This window comes from Solanum stenotomum, chromosome 7, assembly GCF_019186545.1.
Source record: "Solanum stenotomum isolate F172 chromosome 7, ASM1918654v1, whole genome shotgun sequence".
In the NCBI taxonomy this organism is placed as follows: Eukaryota; Viridiplantae; Streptophyta; class Magnoliopsida; order Solanales; family Solanaceae; genus Solanum; species Solanum stenotomum.
Window position 1 is genome coordinate 49,574,664 of NC_064288.1, and position 13,337 is coordinate 49,588,000.

Genomic DNA, 13,337 nt, shown 5'->3' on the forward strand with positions numbered 1-13,337 from the left:
GTCATCCTTTTTCCTTTAGAGGAAGTTTCTTTTGAAAAAAATTTGAAGATAAAATGAGGTTTATTTTATATTACGATAGAAGAAAGCTTTCTACTTTTAAGGGATAAGGGTCTGAAAAATGTCTCAATTTTGGTCGAATTTGCTGTTGCGATACTAAACTTTCATAAGGACCTATTACCTCCCTAGATTATTTAATACCGTATTTTTTATCCTGGACTATTTAATAGTGTATTTTAAAGGTATATATGTGCCCACGTGGACACATTATTATTTATAATTTTGCATTATTTTTTATGTCCACGTGGGCAAATATATATGTTTAAAATATGGTATTAAATAGTCTAGGGAGGTAATAGGTCCTCATGAAAGTTTAGTATCGCAACAGCAAATCCGACCAAAGTTAGGGTATTTTTCAGACCCTTATCCCTACTTTTAATAATACTAGTTTTTCGACACGTGCGTTGCACGTGATTATCAATTCAGAAAATTTGAGCGAAGATTTGAATAATAAGTTTTGCACAAAATAATATTGCAGATTCTTTTGTGAATATTCAATGTGGATCATCATATATATCTCTTATTCACACGAACCGATGAAGATGGTCAATGAAAAATTTATTAGTTAAATGCAATAATATGTATATTTATTTCAATTTGATGTGGTTCAAACATGTAATTAGTTGTATCTCACTAATATTACCTTGTAGATGATATTTGTTGTGTATTTTTCTTGTCATCTAACCAGATGTGCTTTGCACGTGTATTGCACTTGATCTATTTAGATGTCATATGATCATGCGGAGAAAAACTACATTTTATTTTTTAGAACTATTTTTGTATATTAATTTTTATTTTATAAGTTATAACATAATAGATGACGTTCTTTTTTTTACTCTGATATTTGACTTCTCGATTGACTGTACATAAATCAAAGATAGTTATCTGACTGTCCATAGTTAACTGAGAAAGGTTTCCTTTTTTTTTTACCTAAAAACTAAAAATTAAAATTAAAGAATATATTCTATATGTGAAATCATATATATATAATTACATGTTTATCTTACACCCAACAAAGATATAGTTCATATACTTGTAAACAATTTTCAATTTATTCAACAAAGCATGATTTATCAAAGGAAAAATAACAACACCCTGTTATCTCATATATAGGGGTGATATAATAATATGAAATTATTGGTCAAAAATTAATATAAGGAAAGATTAAAGATAGAAATAAGTAACGTAATAACTATGAGAATTCATAATATTATAACTAAAGAGTGTACAAGAGTGTGAATAACATTTGCAATAATTTCTAATAACTAAGAGAATTTATAATGTTATCACTAAAGAATTAATGTGCAATAGATGAATTTCTAATAAATTTCACACTTACACAAATAAATAGGACTTTTAATTAATGTTACTATTTTTTTTATAGGTATTAGTTTTAATTTAGTGTAGGGGCAAAATGAAAATGTTTATTCAGTATTACTGAATATAAAATTTATTTTCTTAATGATAAATTTTAAATGATTCATATATATTCACATATTTTCACATTTGTTGTGATTTTTTTTTTAAAAAAAAAACTTGAAAATTTTAAAATAATATATTTTGAAGTTAGAAGATCTTTTTAACTTGATAATACAATCGTGACATAGATAAATACCTACCGATATATATTATATATATATATACACACACACACAAACTTCCTAACAATCTAAATCACATAAGTAGCATTGATAAATAAAGTCCATTCTTTTGTCTTGAGCATCAAAAAAATAAATTGTGATAATTCTCTAACTCTTGAGAAGTTTAATAATTTTGGAAAAAGATATTCAGAAACATATATCTACATCACAAGAGAAATTGTCCACAAAAATAAATGAATTTATACCTCAATAAAAATTAAATTTGTACAAACTTCAACTAGCGTTATTACAAGTCATATGAACTTTTCTTCGTTGAAAATAATGAAATATTAAGAAATAGTAAATCAGTAAAACACAAGGGCAATGTTTATATAGTAATAAATATTTTGAAGCAAACTTCTTGACATTCTAAATCATATAAGTAGCATTGATAAATATATTCATTCTTTTGTCTTGGACATCAAAAAAATAAATCGTGACAATTCTCTAACTCTTGAGAAGCTTAATAATTTTGGAAAAAGATATTCAGAAACATATATCTACATCACAAGAGAAATTGTTAACAAAAACAAATGAATTTAGACTACAATAAAAACTAAACCAATACAAATTTAAACTGGCGTTATTACAAGTCATATAAACTTTTCTTCTTCGAAAATACTTAAATATTAAGAAATAATAAATCAATAAAACAAAAGGGAAACTGTTTATATAGTAATAACTATTTTGAAGAAAACTTCCTGACAATCTAAATCACATAAGTAGCATTGATAAATAAAGTTAGTATTTTGTATTGAGCATCAAAAAACAAATCGTGACAATTCTCTAACTCTTGAGAAGTTTAATAATTTTTAAAAAAGATATTCAAAAGCATATATCTACATCACAAGAGAAATTGTTAACAAAAACAAATGAATTTAGACTACATCATGTTAACTTCATCTATTGGAACATTATATACTAATATATATACTAAGAGAAAAAATAATTATTATATCATCAGAATTATTTTCCTCAAGTACTCGAGGTTAAAGAATATACTCTCTTAGGATAGGACAATTTACTTCATCAGAATAGTGATACATGATATTCCGCTAAACTTCGAAGTCACTCAACGACAATAAATGACACGAATTTTTTTAAAATGCAAGAAGAAGAAGAGTAGAAGATTAAAAAAAATGTGGTTGAAAAATGAGAGGAAACTCTATTTATAGTCAACAAATTAAAGGGTAGAATGAACAAATGTTTTTTGTGTCTTATTTGAAAAGTCATGATCTTTTCAAGAAGTCACAACCCTTTGGAAAAATCATAACTTATTGAAAAAATCACAGCTCTTTGGAGAAGTCACAACCCTTTGAAAAAGTCACCACTCTTTGGAAAAGTCACAATTCATAGAAAAATCACAACCCTTTAAAAAAAGTCACAACTTATCAAAAAAGTCACAACCTAAGTTAGGGATATTATAGTAATTTAACATTCAAGGTAGGAGTTCATGTTTTTAAGGTAATATAGAAGATAGATATGAGACATGAGATATGAGATGATGTCTTGATGATTAGTTACAACAATGTGCTATTCTGTAACCTTAGTGAAACCCACTTATTGAAAAAAAAAATTAAATTATTATTTCATCTAGAGTGAGATTCTGAAAAGCAATGCAACGAATGAAAAGGATTTATTGTTTTTTATTTATCTATTTGCTTTAGACAGTACTGCTATATAGGTGGATTTTTGTGCATTAAGAATTTCTGTTACGTAATATGTATGAAGGACTAAAATAGTACAACCCCCATATAATAGGGATCAATTTGATCATTTTAAAGTCCACTGCTTGTCGAGAAGCCGATTATCAACACAAAAGGTTTACACAAGAAACTCATATCCAAGTGTCTCTTAATTTGTCAATCCAGGACAATATGAGTGGCATAAGCTATTTCTTTAAGCACTCGTGAGGAAATTGGAGGACTACCGATTGATTGACCTCGGAAATGAAGATGATAGTTCGACGAGCTCTTATTTTCCCATGGGTGGACATGAAAGGGCTTCAATATAAGTTAAAGGTCAAGTTAAAGGGCATACCACATATTTATGTATTATGCCTAATTTTTATTGCCATAAATTAGTTATTTTTTGTACACCTTTAGTAAAAAGAATATATATTTGCAAAGATCAATCCATAAAACTGATGCATGCACCCGAAATTTAGTTACTTCCAAAAACTAAATACTCCTAAATATATACTTTTACTTACATAAAGAACAAAAGATATAAGCAAGGCATTATATTCTAATTTCAAGAGTAGTCTAAAAGAATCTTCTTGCAATAGGTTGTGCATTACATGAACCATATTGTCAGCAATAATGTTGATTTATGCATGTTCATCCTACAAATAAAAGTTAAATATAATTATATTTCGAAAAAGTAAGTTATAAAGTAAACCAAGTACATATTTAAAGAGCAAAAGAGGGTCGGAACCACATAATCTTACTGGTTTTTGCAACTAATCGCATCACTAGAAGTTCACATTCTAAAGAATGGTTGGGGCAGAAACATTCAGCTAACAATAAAATTGCAAAAAAAGTTGTAAAAGTATCAAACCAAGAAAAGTATTTGGAAACAGAAAACATTAAAAACTTCCTCACAAAGTTAAATATTTGCTCACACAAAGCTGCACCAAATACCACGCGAGATACTCCTAGTAGAGAACTTTACTCAAAAGAAAAGAAAAAAACTCCCAGTGGAGAATGTATCAATTCTCCGTTTGTCTTAAATCTAATTAAGTACTCTAAATAATAGTATCTAGTTTACAATTTAGGGTATGCTTGGGCTGTCCAACTACGAGTTTTCAGCCAAAATTGTCCCGTATCTTTGAGGGCAGGCTCAACTTGTTAGACGAACATTTATGCATACACCCAAGATAAGAATGACTTCCAGACATACGACTACAAAATAACAATGACTTCCAGAACTACAAAATAACAATGACTTGAAACTTTGCTACTGAACGTACCAAGTCTTAATCAAGCAATTAAAAGACTCATTCTTGCATACAACCAAGAAAGATAATTTACACGAGTTAGATAAAGTTTACTTACCTAGTTTTTATCCATAAGACTTGTAGGACTTGCCTCGTCTGAACCAGTTGAATTATTAATGATGTTGAAAATTGCAGCAGGAAGTCCATTCTGTTAAACATAGTACAACTAAAGAATTTAGTTTGTCGTATAAAGGAAGGATATGAGAATGAGGAAGAAGCAGAGATAGTGAGAGTGACTATAGTAGTAATGTAGCATTTACTAGTTTAGCAGTTTATACTAAATAAATACCATGGAACTTTGCATATGGGATACTAATGCCATTACGCCCTCTTTTAACAATTTTTGCTCACGCACTAAATGAGTTTCCATGACTTCTCGACTTCTCCGCTCCTCCTCAAGCTGATTTTTTACTTCCATTAGCTTGCTTTCTAAACTCTCTCGTTTACGCCGTTCTTCTTCTATCTCCTTTTGTTGTGCTTCCAGTTGCTCTTGAATTTCATCTCTGGATCTCCTACTTGCTGGCTTAACTCCCGATCCTTGACCACGAACATACCCTGCTTTTTCTCTCATAATTTGCATAAATGCAGCATTAGCAATAAGGTCCACATCGGTGCCCTCTTCAATTTCTTGAATTTTTTCAGCAACAACTTCTTTCACCTTATCCTACAAGCAAGTTATACAAGCTTTAACTTTCAAGATTTATTTAGACAGACTCATTCTAGGAATAAAGATAAGATTTTTCTATGTACATTCACTTCAGCAGAAGCATCATTAACCCAATGCCTGTTTGAGTTCACGTGAGTCATTTCCCAAAATTTCTGAGAGTTTGGCTCTTTTCCGGTGTTTGTGTCCCTCTACCAAAACAAATCAAATTACGTTATTGATAAAAGAAAAATCAAAATCCATAAAATAAAATAAACGAAAGACATAGCTCACCGCTTCAAATGATACTGCTTGGAAGGATTTTCTGCCGCAAATATGATTCACCTCTTGTTTTGCCTTATTACTTTTATTTCTTTCACTCATTTTCTGCATTGATTTTGAGTCCATGAATTCAATTTTAATTATAAGAAGTAGAAAAAGAAAACAAAACAATATTATAAAGTTAAATCCATTGTACTACTGAATTACCTTAAAATCGTCAGAGTTGAAATATTCCACCAAGAATTTCCATTCAGCTTCACTAACCTGTGATGGCATGTTTTGCAACCTTACCTCTTTTGTAGCAAATTTCTTGAAATGATCATGTAGCCTACTACGGCGATATCGATATAAATTTTTAGCTGTTTGAAGGATAGTATCCCGATTATGTTGTATGTCCGGAAGCTGGAAGGTATCCTGCTCTTGAAATAAAATTTAAGTGAGCTTAATTAAAATAGAACTTTGATTGTCTGTCAATAAACTGAGGGATGCTTGAGAGTCGAATGCTCTAAAGTTAGTTTATCAGTATACATTTTTGTATACTTTAATCCTTGTTCTGATGTATTATTTAGTTCCCTATCGAAAACCATAATTCTGAACTCACTGTGTATTGAAACAAAAACTTTATAGATATTCTGCCAACACATTTTCGAACAGAACTGTGTATGGTTCACGAGCTTTGAAAGTGGATCAAACAGACTCTCCTACGAGTATGCTTTCAATTCTTTGACTTAAGTTGTTCCTTATTGCCACCATTACCTGATCTGCAAACCTTTCTTCATTTTTCAGTTCTGAGTTCTCTGAAGTAAAATTTGCATCGGTTATTTTTGAACAAATTAAAAATGTGACATGAAAGAATACTTTGTTTGGACAAAGCTATAACAATTGTTTGATGAATTGCATTAATGATCCTCTGTTGCTGGAAAATGGATATGAAGTTCATTGTCTATATGAGAAACAAAATGTACTTTACTCATCCGGACTGCTTAAGGAAAGTATTGTTCTGAAATTATGTATTCAGCACCACTAGTCCGCAGAAACCATAAGAGCATACCTGCCACGAGTTGGTTGAGTGATGAACCTGTTGGATTTCATTAACCAAGCAGATTCGACGTTCAATATAATTAGCTAGTACCAATCAAGAAATGGAAAAAAAGAAGAAGAAGAGATCAAGTTTGTGAGTGGTTGCCTAATCAGTAATCAGCAATCATTTTGGTTTACAATACCGGTAAATAATTGCTTCCAGCAATCTGATAGCTCTGTTTCTAGGAAGGATCTTTTAAAGATGCAACGGATTTAGATGCAATCAATACCAAGAGAAAATCCAGTCTCATAAAGATTATTATAATCAGTACTGTGCACAGAAAACTACCTGATGATAACATTACTACACTAACGTAAGTTGACGTGCATGCTAATCCAAAATGGCATGGAACAATATAAATGACATCAGTGAACTGGAGCAAAATAGAACTTGGATATGCTGTATTATTTCACGTTGATGTGGAAAAAACTAACTAATCAAAGCATACCACATGAATTTTGAAATTTGAGTCTGAAAAAAGGTTTTTGAGCCCAAAATAAAATAGACGGTAGCTTATTTGGATAGACTGAGTTCAACGAGGAATGATATTCCAAAATTTGAAAATGAAGGGCACAAAAAGTACTCCCTTTGTCCAACAATATTTGTCCACTATCGACTTTGTACACTTCTTAAGAAACTATAAACGGAAGGGTAATTTTACTATATCACCCTTTGAATATAATAAATACAATGTCTTGAAAAATATAATAAGGAAATGACTAAAATAATGATAAGGGTAAATTAGGAACCAAGTGTAAAATTATCCATTGATTTCATAAAGTGAACGAGTATTGTTGGACATCCCAAAATAGTATAGTGGACAACTATTGTTGAACGGACGGAGTAATAACTATCAGAGAACTATCCAACTTCAAGATGAAGAAGAGACAACCATCTAATAGAATTAAGAAGATGAAGAAACATATAAGAGCTAAATCTCACGTTTAACAAGTCAAAAAAAAATTAACAAGGTTAAAAAAACTCCAGTTCTTTGGAATTTTGACTATAGATAGTTTATAGATTGAAGATGGTTTTTCATTAACCTATCTTGTGCTTCAACATTATCTGCAACATAACTTTTATCTTGTAGTGGAGATGGTGCTGGGAAAATAGAAGATGAAGAGAATGGGTACATATAATGGTGAAGATGGTGGCTGGGAAAGAACAATAGGGTGGTGGAGGTAGTGGCAAGGGGAGAGCAGGAAGAAAAAAAGAGAAACATTTAGAACAAAATCGACTTCATGCGCGCTACTGTAAAAGCAAAGAAACAAGAAAATTAACCAACTAAATCCAAATCAAGAAGTTGAAATCTGCACCGGGAATTCAAGATTCTGAAATGTATGTTGCTTTGATGATCTGAGTAGCCTATGGTTTTTTAGTCTCATTTTCATTCTCTTGTGTCAAGGGAGGTGTTCTCTATTTCGGTTTACCAAGTGTTTTGATTGAATTTTATATTTTTATTCATTCAAGGACCAAAAGGTTTTTTAAATTTAATCGAAAGAAAGCGAATTACCAGCATATGAGCAACAATCCTATCTTTTGCTTGATCAGAAACTCCCTTCCAATTCTTGACATCATGCCTAGCATTATGGAGAACTGTCACTGAGAGCTCAGTAACAAAATCTTTAGCTCCAGGACCTACTGCTACCATTCGATCTGGTGGGATAATTACCTTCAACTTTCCATTGACACTTTCCTTGAGTTTCTTTTGGATTGAAAGTCCCGTTGTCTTCCCCCTTCCCTTTCTTTTTTGCCCTTTAGCAATATACGAAAATATTTAAGTGTATATAAAAAAAAGATATACAAGCTAGAAACTTTGAAGGGAATGGTTTAATGAATGAATCAACTTACCTGGTGGTGGGGTTGCAATTACATCGGCAGTTCCAGCATTATTAGTATGCACATTTGTCATAATGATGAGCTGCAAGCCTGCAACATATTAAAAAAATTACATTACAGGCAGAAAATAGAAATTAACAAATAAAAATGATGCTCAGAAATTGGGATAAACAAATAAAGTTACAAAGCAAGAAAATGAAGATATAAATGGAAACGTAGAAAATATAAATTAATCATTTCAGCAAGGTGATGGAAAACGGAACTCCAATGAAGAAAGCGATAAAAATAGCAAAATTGGGCTTAAGACTAGTTGAAAAATCACAACCAACCATCATACTCAACAGTATTTTCATCTGTTGCAGAATCATTGAAGTCATCCACATTTTCAAGATCAGACTCATTACAACTTCTAAGTCTACTTCTTATTGAGAGGTGTTTCAACACTCACTCCATAAATATCTTCTCTCTGTATTCTGATGACATCATCGACTCTACTTGAGGAATTGTTTCTCCCCTTACTTAGTCAATCAGTTGATGCGCTTTTCATATTTTTGTTTGAGAAGATCATACAAATTTCGCGGTCTTACCCTTAACATCGCATGTCATTTCTCATTTTGGCCATGTTTAACATAATACATTGTCTGATTACTAGCCTAGAATGGATGGATCATTAGAGTAATGGGGTTATTTACATCTACACATACGAATCCATATTCACCCCTTTTGTAACATCTACACATACGAATCCATATTCACCCCTTTTGTAACATCTACTTTAGAATAATATAATGGATTTACTGCTCAACTATTACTACAACAACAACATATGCAGTGTAATCCCACAAGTGAGGTTTGGGGAGGTAGGTGCACTTTGTGAGGATGCCTACATTTAGAAGAAGATATATTTTGTTAGGTTTATGCTATGAAGTTGTCTCTTCATTTTCTTAGTTGCTTTTAAGACCAACTCTGGAACCTCCCTCCTTTCTTTCTTTTGTTTTTATTCTATGACGAACTCCTCTATCAATGAATGTGATTACCGTGTTCCATGTCAATTCAATTCCCCTTTGTTACAAACAGTCACTCGTACCAGTAAATGAAAGCAGGACTACTACATTGATCTATTCTGTTATCAGTAGCTAACTTTCCTGAATTACTATTTTGGATTATTAAACAGTACAAAGATTTGTATCTGTGTTGGGCTTCACTTGGATTATAATTTCTTTCATATTATAACTGAACTGCTCCAAAACCCAATGCTCTGCTCCTGCAGTCAGGATTTCCACCTAGTAGGTGTTTAGGTTGGCATTTTAGTTCTATGACTGGCTCTCAAACTCGGTTTGTTGAAATTATACTCGATTCGATATTGTAGAGAATAAATTCGTACAGCCATATGTATCTTTAGGGCACATAAGATTCTCAATAACATTGGCCTTTACTTTTAAAGATTTAACCTATAAGAACAAGTCTTAGAACTGTTGAATCTGGTTCTTTGGTTTTATTTCTTATCAAATTTTATCATCCGTGCCCTATGTTTCCCTTGAACAAGTAAGACTGATTGTACAGAAAAATGAACACCTTCTGATTTCAGAACCTTCGTTTCAATAAAACTAACAACACAATACGGTACAATAGGTAACAACTATCCAAACAAGCTGTAAGATTCTCAAAGCAATCACTTCTTAAAAAACAATTCTCAAGACAATCAAGATTCTCAATCCATCCGTTTTTAAAATAAGAAATCAAAGCCAAAGGAGATTTCATCAAAACTTTTATGTCAATCAATGGTTCCCAATTGGCTTATTTCTTTTCAAATTCTAGTAATATTTACAAAAAAGGAAAGAAAAAAAAAGGTGTAAAGAAAAAACAAATATTGAAGCCAATACATTACAAAAACATTTTAAGCAGTAGAAGCATCAGTGATTTCTACTTCCCAACATCTGATTGAACCTTGATAATTAGACTTATACCAGCAATTAGGGGGACTCTTAATAGCTCAGTTAATTGGTCACCTAAACTCCCACCTTGTTGCTGAGGTTCGATTCCCCATATTGTAATCCCCTACGCCAAATTTACATTAAAAAAAAAAAAAACATACCAGCAATTAGCAAAAACTCACTTGAGGGTCGAGGGTTCACCCTCCAAATTTTCATTCACCAGTGATTTCATGAAATTTAGTACAGGGAAAATTGTTCTGTTTTCAAAGTATTATTTTCTGATGCAAAATGTACTAATGAATTCATGAAGACTGACAACAATTTCTCTCAAAAAACTAGTTGTACGAAACCCAGATTCAAATACCTTAAAACCCAAAACAAAATTAACCCTTTTCCTGAGCTTGAATCAAAGAAAAAAGGAACTTAACAGACTCATTTATGGATCAGCAAATTAAAACGATAGCCAAATCATAGCAAGGAGACTAAATCATAAGCGATAACTCACCGGAATTTGGGCAATACACGGCAGAAGCAGTCGAGCAGAAGAAAATGAGAGTAGAGATCAGTGGAACAATGAAAAGAGAAATTCCAAATATTTCGATAGCAACAACTCAATCAATCAAGTTGTTGTCATTTGGTAAAAATTAGGTAATGAGTAATATTATGGTTGTTGCTAAGGAGTTGTTGCCATTTGGGGAGGTGGATTTCGGAAGGGTAAGTGCACTATTATGAAAAGATACATGTAACGTATAAATTTGATTGGTTTGACCCGTTGTTAACATTGATTCATTAAATTTTAAAACTTATAGGTCCAACATATATTCGCTCTGTCCCTACTTATTTGTCTCTTTTAAATTGACACACCTATTAAGAAAACAATGATTGACTTAATGAGTTTACCATTTTACCTCTATTACCGAAATTGTTGTTACGATACCAAATTTTATGGAGGACATTTTACTCCCTGCACTAATTAATAGTGTATTTTTAAAGGTATATATGTGCCCACGTGTACACATTACTATTTATAATGATGCAATTTTTATGATGTCCACGTGGGCACATATATACTTTAAAATACACTATTAAATAGTGCAGGGGGTAAAAGGTCATTTCCAAAGTTCGGTATTGTTACAACAATTTCGGTCAAAGTTCAGATATATTTCAGACTTTTTTCCCTATTAATTATGAAATGAATGAATTACAAACTTAAGATTTTCAAGAATTTCTACTTTTTTTCAAAATAATTAATTGAGGATATAATAGGTAAAAAAAATTGTCCTTTTTTTATTTGTCAAAATTGATAAGTAATTAGGGACAACTAAAAAAAGAAAAGTAGACAAGTAAGTAGGGACAGTGAGAGTACTAGTTTTAAATTTTAATATACACATTTGATTTAATTATATAAAACATTTACCGTGCTAACTTTTTTTTAGGAAATTCCAATGTTACACACTTGAAAATTTTGAAAGATTAAAGCAAAATAAAAGAAGAATTGATTGAAACACCAAAAATGTTACCATAACCACTTGGAGGGGTGTTATAACAAAAATAAGATTTAAAATTTCTATCTTCGCTTACAAAGGTGCCACCCAATCATCATCGTATTATTATATGCTACCTTTAACGTGGGTTCATACCTCTATATTTAAATATTTTTTTAAAAAATATAGCACTACTATTTATAATCTAGAGAGGGGAGCATGGGTTCACGTGAACCCACAAAACCCCTCTAGATACGCCTTTGGCCATTTGTTTATATTCAAAATACCTCAAGTATCCGTATTTTTTTAGTTTTCTATTTGAATTGTCATGTGTCCTTTAACATGGTCTCATCTAGGGCATATGCCTTCTAATTTTGGGTGTGCACAAGTAGACACTTAAACTTGAATAGAATAAGTAGACACACATCCATCCTACATGGTGTCCTACGTGGCAATTTGTGTCCTATATGACATCCTACGTGTATTATATCATGTAGGAAATTTGTGTCTATTTGTTCAATTTTATACAAGTTTAAATGTCTATTTGTGCACACCCAAAGTTGGAAGACATAGATATATGTTTGTTAAGGTCAAGTTAAAGGGTATATTTATGTATTATGTCTTTATGTTTTATTGCTTGAACTATCACCAATCACCATTACATAAATATCCCCTTTAACTTGACTTTGGTTAACATCTATGTCCTTTAACTCTGTAGTGCACAAGTAGGCAATTTAAATTTGTATAAAGTTAAACAAATAGGCACATGATCCTGTCCTAGAGCAATATATGCTCAAAATGTGTAGATGGTAGGTTTTGGCTATTGCATTATCATTTTGAAGTTGTTGTGATTGATATAAGCTCTTATGTTCAGAGACTGTTGTGACTTCCTCTATTACTTTTTTTTCTTTAGTTTCTCAAAATAGTATTGTAGTATTTGGTTAACTGCGTAATTGGGATGTATTGGAGTCTACTATTCGATTTTGATTATCTAAATACTAAATACACATATTCGATCAATTTGTCTATAAAATAAATTACGGATAAAAATTATTTTCGGAGTTTTGGGATGAGGAAGAAAGCACTAAGATTCTTTAATTTCTTTATCATTTAATTGATAAACTAATATTTATTATTTAAAGAGTATTTTGAGATTCAATCTTGTGATGCCGGAATAATAAGAGCTTTCAAGATGTATTATCACAACAAATTTTATCGTACGATATTTGAAGGCTATGAAGTGGAAAAAACTGATCTAGGAAAGATTAATATTTTGGATGCTATCAATTTTGCAATCCCGGCTTGGATAACAAATGTTCAAGAGATAATAGCAAATTTTTTAGATGCTGCAAAATTTGTTCAGAAGATGAAATCTCAGA

The 13,337-nt window shown here is 31.3% G+C and overlaps 1 protein-coding gene across 1 annotated transcript; it reads right to left on the minus strand.

The window, feature by feature from the left end:
- Positions 1-3,871: 3,871 nt before the first annotated feature.
- Positions 3,872-11,143, minus strand: LOC125871657 (uncharacterized). The gene is made up of 9 exons (XM_049552295.1): positions 10,980-11,143; positions 8,553-8,630; positions 8,215-8,456; positions 5,828-6,034; positions 5,633-5,725; positions 5,446-5,550; positions 4,985-5,359; positions 4,754-4,843; positions 3,872-4,041 (listed from the first exon to the last, which is right to left on the minus strand). The coding sequence occupies exons 2-8, from the start codon at positions 8,611-8,613 to the stop codon at positions 4,754-4,756; spliced, it is 1,173 nt and encodes a 390-aa protein (XP_049408252.1). The 5' UTR covers positions 8,614-8,630; positions 10,980-11,143; the 3' UTR covers positions 3,872-4,041.
- Positions 11,144-13,337: the final 2,194 nt, after the last annotated feature.

Excerpts from the sequence above, each read along its gene's own strand:
- LOC125871657 (XM_049552295.1), bottom strand. The coding sequence starts at position 8,613 with ATGACAAATGTGCATACTAATAATGCTGGAACTGCCGATGTAATTGCA. Across the intron at positions 8,457-8,552 it reads AATTGCAACCCCACCACCAG|GGCAAAAAAGAAAGGGAAGG; the intron begins GTAAGTTGATTC and ends ATATTGCTAAAG. Across the intron at positions 5,551-5,632 it reads AAGCAGTATCATTTGAAGCG|AGGGACACAAACACCGGAAA; the intron begins GTGAGCTATGTC and ends TTGTTTTGGTAG.